General features: G+C 37.1%; 1 protein-coding gene across 1 annotated transcript; it reads right to left on the bottom strand.

Moving 5' to 3' along the window:
* Positions 1 to 2,748: 2,748 nt before the first annotated feature.
* LOC117105738 (4-hydroxy-2-oxoglutarate aldolase, mitochondrial-like) lies at positions 2,749 to 7,007 on the bottom strand. The gene is made up of 7 exons (XM_033246998.1): positions 6,710 to 7,007; positions 5,761 to 5,889; positions 5,330 to 5,457; positions 4,781 to 4,915; positions 4,219 to 4,315; positions 3,690 to 3,823; positions 2,749 to 3,057 (listed from the first exon to the last, which is right to left on the bottom strand). Exons 1-7 carry the CDS (start codon positions 6,993 to 6,995, stop codon positions 2,908 to 2,910), a joined length of 1,059 nt encoding a protein of 352 aa, XP_033102889.1. The 5' UTR covers positions 6,996 to 7,007; the 3' UTR covers positions 2,749 to 2,907.
* Positions 7,008 to 8,528: the final 1,521 nt, after the last annotated feature.

The following is an 8,528-nucleotide window of genomic DNA, read 5'->3' as shown; positions in this document are numbered from 1 at the left end:
ACAGTCTGCAGGGAGATCGGCCCCCCCCCCCCCCCCCCTTTTTGGACATCTCTGGATTCGTCCCTGTTCTGTTGTCTATAGCGATAGTGTCGGGAAACGTGACGGTTTGAGGTTTGTCTCTTCAGGAGTGTTTGGTTTCTAAGTATGTCCAGCAATATTTGCTCTTTTGCTTTAAAGCGTTGTCCACAAAACGATTGGTATTTAAATATCAGCTAGAGACGTCTGATTGCCAATGACACACAAAACGATTGGTATTTAAATATCAGCTAGAGACGTCTGATTGCCAATGACACACAAAACGATTGGTATTTAAATATCAGCTAGAGACGTCTGATTGCCAAAGACATGCTTGACTTTTGCACCAGAGAAATTCATTTCGGTTGGTGATACAACAAGTTGGCCTCTCTCTACTTGTTTCAGTTAAAATCCATCTAAAATCTACGAAAATTCTTTAATTATTGACCTCCTGGTTACCAGACTTTGTGGTAGAGTTTCAAGTTTTATTTTCGTCATAAATAGTAACTTTCCCGGAGCTTTCCTGGAGACACTAGGGAAAAAATAGATATGAAAACGTTTTCAATTTTTGACGAACAATCGTTTTAATAGACATCTAAATACCTAAAAAGACCATAACTTCTTAGGTCGCTGTCTCGTGTCACACTAGTTGTGTGTTTAAGAGCAAGCAAGTACTCCAGTATATCAAAGATTCGTTCCCTCTTACCAACAGCGTATTGAATCTTGCGATTATCTCTAGAAGCTCTGTGAAGCTGTTACTAAACTGCCCAATCATCAGTTGTTTGGATCAACTTTGTTTCTTATTTTTACAGGCGCTTGACTATAAAGAATTCAAGATGTTTGCAATGGCGTGTATCGATCGACAGAACGAAATAGATCGACAAAAACGAGAAAAGATCGAGCGACAGAAGCTTCTGATTGAAGAAAAACGGAGACGAAAACAGGAGATGTTGGAGGCTGGAACTTATCGAGGCATGGTTATAGAGCGAATCAGAGACACTATCAGTCGATGTAACATTATGTAATCCTTAATACCCCCTCGATACATGAGAAGACTTGATGACGAATAATTTTGATAATTAAGGACGATGATGACGATGTTCGTGGATGCCTATGCGCTGTCTATACATTTTCAGCAATGGCACGGTGCATACAATAGGTCTACTTTCAGTAATATCATTTATTACACTTACAGTAGAGTACAATGAGTTAGTAGCATTACTTATAGGCTAACAATTCTCACTGGTGTCTGTAAAGCCTGGTATACACTGTCAAATACATCTCTATCATAATTATGAGAGTGTTTAGCGACGACGGAGGCGATGGATGGGTGTCAGTAGTTGCAGTCTGAATGGATTGCCATTGATTTTGATTCATCGCCCACAAATCAACACTGAAAAATACTAAAATACTATTGCAAAACGGTTTTCAAGAAGTATAGTTTTATATTTATTTCCTTCAACAAGTCAAATGCCTCAAGTTTTTTGACAGAAAATCATCTCATATTTTTTTTAGGAATGCATCTCAATCGTGAGCTTAAAACTGAATTGAAAACAGAAATAAAAGTCATCTTAGCAGTTTTATTATTATATAATGTGCTAAGCTTACTTAGACTTAACTTTTATTAATAATAATAATTTAATCAAAATTAAAATTATTATTAAGCCTTCCTGTACAAGAATTTGTTAGTATTCATGCTTACGAATGAATATGTATAAAAGTGCACCATACCTTATTATATACAGTGTTATATATAAAATTTAATTCTAAGAATTAACAATTAAAAATCAAGTACAGTATGATAAAATAATTACATGAATTTGATCTGATAAGCGTTGATCACATCACATGATGTTGATCACATGATTTCGTATTAATATAATTATTTTTTCACATTTTAATTCTGTAAAATTAATTAATTTATGATAACACAAAAAAACCCAATAAAAATATTAGAAGGTTTCACTCTAGATATTTTGATAGATTTCAAATCCAAAGAGGGCTTCTTAATAAGTGCATTGAATGCAAACGTTTTTCAAATGTTTAAATTTTTAATATTGTCCACCACTACAATTGTGTATAGGCAAGATTAGTGAATTCTTTGGTTTACAGAAATCCATTTGCAGGTCAGTGACAGACACCCACAGCCAGGGAACATCACTAAGTCAATCGACATAATAATAATAATAATAGAGATTTATAAAGTGCACATCTCCACCAATGGTGCTCAAAGCGCAGCCTATGTTGTGTGTATGTTTGCCTATGTCAAATGACCTTGACACGGGCATGCACAGTTCAAACTACGAATTGGCTTATCTGGTAGTACAATGCTTTCCCAGAACATAATCAGTCCATAGAGATATAATAAGAATACTAGAGCGATAACTGCAATGTATTCGATGTTCGAAATACGCAGAGCTGTGTGTGTGCACCATCCAAGATGGCTGCCATAGATTTAGCCAATCAAATTTCGCCTAAGCACCATCGTTTGCAGTTGCACCCTCAATTTACACGGACAGTTCAGTACAGCTAGTTACTCGTATGTTCGAAACTCGAGCGTTGTGGGTGTATGGGTGTAATCTACACGATTTTAATCTTCATTCCTTGGTACTTTATTTTTGAATAAGATGCTCCACTTGGCCTCGTTTTGGCTACGATAGTTTAATAATTTGTTATTACCATTACTCATTATCATTAATGAAATAATAGTCAGTCAGAGGGCTTATTTATGGTAATAATATGTATACTAAGCCTGAAGGTGGCGCTTTACTACGACCGCCATCTTGGATGGTACACATAAATAACTCTGCATTGCTTCGCCATCTTGTCAGCACTCTAGTTGTTTAATAGCTCTATGAATCAGTCTCAAATATATATAGTGAACTCTACGGTTTACAGGAATCCATTATCCTTGAATGCTGCCCTCATAAGTGCCTCCTGTTCACTTGTGAGTGGTTGAAGCGGTGAGCGCATTGGGCCACCATTATAGCCAAACCATTCCATAGATCTCTTCAAACCGGGAACACCAAACATTCTTGTAACCTGAAAAAAAATTAATAATAAGCAGTTAGAATAGTTGCATACCATACACTAGTGGAAATTATTATACAAATGTTAGATTAATGCAAGAAATTTTTTTTTTAAATGAAAGAAATTTGAAAAATATTCTTTTTTTTTTCGTTTTTTTTTTTTTTCATTCAGAATCATTTTTAATTAGTAGATTATCATATCTACAGGTACAAGCCCACACTCAATGTTCTTATGCCTGTTGAAAATGTTACCACCTTTGGCTCTGCACACTGTTAGCCAATTTTAACATCTAGAATATTATACAGTAGTGTACACACAACTGTGACATTTTAATAAATGATGCCACTGTGCACAGCAGGATTCATACAAAATTGGTCTTCAGAAAGACATTGCATTGATGTTGTAATGTCAGTCTTCTGATGTCAAAGCAGACCTGCTGGATGAAATTGAAACAAGGAAAAATAGACAACTTTACTGCTCAACCTATACTTATCTAAGCTAAAAACTCGTCAAGTAAATTTGCTTTTTTAAATTGTAGGCATCATGTGTTCACTTTTCAAGGTCCTATTCAACCTGGGTTTTTTCATGTGGGTTGCTGCGAGACGTGAGCTGAATTTAATGAATGAATGAATTATTTAACTTACTGCTCCATTAGGGGCAATGATACGATGCTGTAAGCGGACAGCTTCTTCCATTTTGCCATCCTTAAATAGTTGATGAAGTTGACACATTTCAGAGCCTAGGACGTTAGCAATGGCAGCAATAGCTCCTACAGCACCTGAAAATAGAAGACACAAATTACTATTTCAGTCAGTCGGCTAATCTGGTGGTAGCCACTGTGTGTGCGCTGAACCATGGAGATCTCTAGGTCCCTGATTCTATTCCCATCGCTGCTCTCCTTGTGTTTCAGCTGAAGGGCTGAAATACAAATTTCAAAAGCGCACCATCTTTCGGATGAGATGTTAAGCTGTTAGTCCTGTGTGTAAAATGGCCCATGTGCATGTTAAAGAACGCAGTATACTCTTTGGAACCACTGGAACCAAGTCTCATGACTTGTGGGTTATCCTTAGTGTATCAATCAAACATGATGTTGATGTTGAATGCAGCTTACAAAAATTAACATAATGTGGACTGCCATGTTGAATACTGCCCTCATATGCTAGGCTTACTTACCAACAGTGCATGCGGAGAGGAAGAAGCTGCCTGAGCCTGCCAACACTTGAAAGTCATGCTGTTTGGTCTGATGGACCACTAATCCAATCTTAGCCACCTGTTATAAAATAGAATTTAAAACTAGATCTAACCTCAATTACCAGATAATTATATAACAACACTCAATCCTAGTTTCCTGAAGTACATTTATATGGGAGTGGCTGAGTAATTATGGATTGGTTTTGGAACAATAAAAATATGTGAAAGTAGTTGTGGTACAAGCTCTCAAACTTAAGTTCAGGGTTCTACTCATCAGTCCTTATTGCACTGCAGCTGGAGTACACCAAGTAGGGTTGTGAGTATACAAGCAGTTGAATTGTAATTCGTCAGTGACTTTCGCTGTTTGCCACCCAGGAATATAAGTGGGTATTTGGAAGATGCTGTGGCATTGAATATTGAATATTATTAGTTCAACATCAGTACATTATATGTTCAACATCAGCATATGAACTGATACATGATACCATCTGATGGTATTTAAATGTATGTTGTTCTATATATAAAAATTAAAGTGATTACATACATCACCACCGCTTTCTTTTACTCCTATTACATTGGGATGGGCAGCAAGTTTGGTTATAACCTCAACACTGAGATCAATGCCGGTATTAGCTGGAACACTGTATAATATTATAGGAGCTTGACTACTGTCTGCAACCTGAAACAAAGCAACATAATACTTCTTTCTTTATCATAAAGGATGGGATGAGTGGGATAAAGTCGAGTGGATTAGTGGTAAGACACGGCGCTGTTACTACAGCCTCTTCAGTAGTCATGGACCACACCCATACACAATTTAGCACAATCACACTGCGAGTTATGGGTTTTTCTCCCACCTTAACTTTTACCTACGAAGGGAAAACTAACCTAATTTCAAATTACCAATATTATCAATTACATTCGAGCTCTCATTAATTCTATATTTGTTATTTTATTCATTGATATCCAATATTATTTAAAGTTAAAATACTTCAATCAATGATTCATTATGAGCAATTGGCTTCAATACAACATGCACCATTATTTTGACAACTGGTCCCCCAAAAGTTAGAATGTACTCACAACTATTTACCTTTGTATAGTGCTGTAATAAGGCTTGGTTGGTCATTCCGCTTTTGTAGAAGCAAGGCGTAATTACTAACAGTGCATCAGCACCAGCCGACGCCATCTCACTGGATAGCTGAATTGTATCCCTCGTAGCTGAAATCAAAAGATGCTTTTCATTAAGGGTGCATTTATACTTTGGTTTATGAAGAACCTGGACTTGTAATTTTGGCCACAGCCAGTGCGTTTACACCAGTGACGTATATGGGGGAGGGGCCCAGGGAGGAGGCTGTGTCCTTACACCAGCAGCAGTAATAGGTGAGGCAGTGTTTTTACATCATTGATGTATCTATTAGGGAGGGGCAGTGCGTTTATATAATTGGCATTTCTGATAAGGGGGGGGGGGAGAAGGAAGGGCGTGACACCTGGTAGTCACCTGTCATTGAAAATTCTACTCACATTCACATCCAGCTCCAGCAATGATTACCTTGTCGTCTGTTGCAAAACGTTTCACATGCTTCAGAATATCTATCCGTTCCTCCTTCGAGAGATATGCAAATTCTCCATTTGACCCATGAACTGCATAACCTTAAGCATGAATAATAATTTTCTCAGGTAAAATATGTGGAAATGTGAATGAAAAAAAAAATTAGGAATGGGGAAATAAAATACTGCCTTGGCTAGAGATATGGTACCGTATTTCTACTTCAATTTGCTAAAGGTACGGTAAATGGCGTTACATCACCATCACCCAATGAAGTGCTAGAATGTGCATGATGTCATCTTTCAAGACTGGCATTGCAGATCACCCATGATGAGCGGTGAGATGTACTGGGTAATTAGGACAAAAAGTACAATACACATTTCGGCACTTCATTAGGTGATGGTGATGTAAATGCCACTTACTGTACCTTTAGCAAATGGAAGTAGAAATACCGAACCGTATCTCCAGCCAAAGTGAATAAAATAATATTGGGTGAATGGTATGGAATTATTTATTCAACTGCACTAGGTACACGTACAGCTCTCACTTAAATAACTCTTACTGTAGGGGAAAAAAAGGAGAAAGAAAAGTGGAGGAGAATTCGGGGTATGGTAGGATGAGAAAAGTGGAAGAGGTAATAAAAGAGGAAAGAGAGGATAATACTGGCAGACAAAGGTGACAACTTAAAATGTTAAAACACACACACTGAAAGCTGACTGAATTGAACCTTTTATAGGATACCTGGACCTCTGCCATGAATTAAAACACAGATCGACATGAATCACTTGCACACAAACAGCTAACGGACACCACTAAACTCAGTTATAAAGCCTATCCTAAGCCTATATATTAGGAGCTTAAATAAGTAGCAACCGGCCCTAGCCTCTCCTCCTAGGCCTAGGGCCTAAGCTAGGCCTACTGTACCTTTGAACGGTATTGTATTCCAGCGGCGTAAGTTCTCCTCGAGATGATCGTATCGTATACTCTCGTCCGCGTTGAACGACATAGCGATAGGTGGAAAAATACCACATAGATCTACCTTTCTTGTTGTTGTCATACTTCTGGTGTCCTTATACACCAAGCCAGACCTCCGAAATCCAAGACGCAACATTCCGAAAACTTGGCAGTTCTGAGTTAGAAATGGATTACTGTAGTTCATAAACTTACTTCTTTCCCATCCATGTGTGTTTACAAAATAAAGTCGTGTCATAACAGCGTTAAAGGTAGTCGCTTCTTAGCATACAGAACAGGGAGGTTTTATGAAGTTGGCTCTCATTGGTTGGTTCATGGACCTATTAATAAGATTAATAAGATCTTAATAGGTCCATGGTTGGTTCTCATCGGTTGTTGGTTTGTTGCTAGAATCTTATTATGCAAAATAAAGCCTCCCTCGAATAAAGCTCCCTCAAAAACCCTTCTCAACCGTAAGATAAAGAAAGGTATAATGAACCAAAAAAGGACTCAGAAATAGTTTAAGAAATAATAAAGAGAGAAGGAGAGGAAAGGAGGAAGATAGAAAATGAAAATAATGAAATGTGTCAATTTTGGTCACGATCCGAAGTAGGGTGATATGGGGACCATTTAAAGAATAGGTTTACCGTATTACCGTAGGCGGGAACATATAGCTATATGATGAATATTTAAATTAGTGCAATTACAGTAAAAATGTGTACAGCGTTTTATTATACATTCTGACTTTTTTGGAACTTATTGGGAATATTTTTGACTCATTTTTACAATTAAACATGTGACGCTAAAAATCAAATCCCCATATTTCTATTTCCAATTATTTCCATTTCAGCACCAATACAATGCATGTATCTTGTTTGTCAGCTATAAGAGTAAAACTTGCCAGTTAGCTTAGTACAAGTCAGGAATTGGCAGTTGCGCCGATAACGTTACATGCGTTCGAAAAGTGAAGTGGTTTGGCGTACATTTTGGTGTTGATTATGGACCATTCAAATCAAAACGTCGCAGAGCAGATATCTCAAAGACTAAACAATTTATCTAAATGAAACCTTCGTGTTAGTGTAATTTTTTCAAGTAGATTTCGGTTGGTGGTTGGAAAGAAGAACATACTTTTGAGGAATTATTTTATAGAAAGGGATTGACGGTGGGTGGAGATATGCTCTCTCTGAGTGTTCTTGTTATTATTCTTATAAACGCCCCAGGGCATTTATTCGAATAAATACGGTGCGTCAACATATGCAATCGTTTAATTTTTGTATCTGCTTATATATTTATCTGTCAGGCACGCATGGAACCAACTACATCGGATTCTATTATCCTTATTATATTATAAGTCATTATTTTATATTTATCATTACAATGCCTCACGTTATTATATTATACAGTATACCGTACTGTATTTATTCGAATCAACTTCCTGGGTTTTTGACCGGGCATTTATTCGAGGGAAGTGTTTATTATTATTTTTTGTTGTCAAATGGATACGTATATATACTCAAATAAACGTCCCTTACTGTCTAAGTATATGTTTACAATCATTTAGGGGGCGTTCAGAGAGAGGCGTTTATTCCAAGATGAGGCTGTGGGGGTGCGTTTATACGAATATGGTATACTGTTCTGTATACCTTATTCATATGACTAACATTAATAGGCCGAAGGCGTTTCCAAAATTCGTCTAATACAATTTTAAGCCTCTTATGTCAAGGTATGCAATCGTTTCATATATCGTTTTCATATATATAATATACATACACACACACACACACACACACAC

The sequence above is a fragment of the Anneissia japonica genome, unplaced genomic scaffold (assembly GCF_011630105.1).
Source record: "Anneissia japonica isolate Jap-2015-1 unplaced genomic scaffold, ASM1163010v1 scaffold287754_len4335492_cov202, whole genome shotgun sequence".
NCBI classification, from domain to species: Eukaryota; Metazoa; Echinodermata; class Crinoidea; order Comatulida; family Comatulidae; genus Anneissia; species Anneissia japonica.
Note: the sequence above shows the minus strand (reverse complement) of the source record. Positions and strands in the feature narration are given on the sequence as shown.

Coding starts and splice junctions, on each gene's coding strand:
- LOC117105738 (XM_033246998.1), bottom strand. CDS start 6,995: ATGACACGACTTTATTTTGTAAACACACATGGATGGGAAAGAAGTAAG. Junction 5,458..5,760: donor TGCTGGAGCTGGATGTGAAT/GTGAGTAGAATT, acceptor TTTTGATTTCAG/CTACGAGGGATACAATTCAG. Junction 4,316..4,780: donor TAAAAGAAAGCGGTGGTGAT/GTATGTAATCAC, acceptor ATTTTATAACAG/GTGGCTAAGATTGGATTAGT.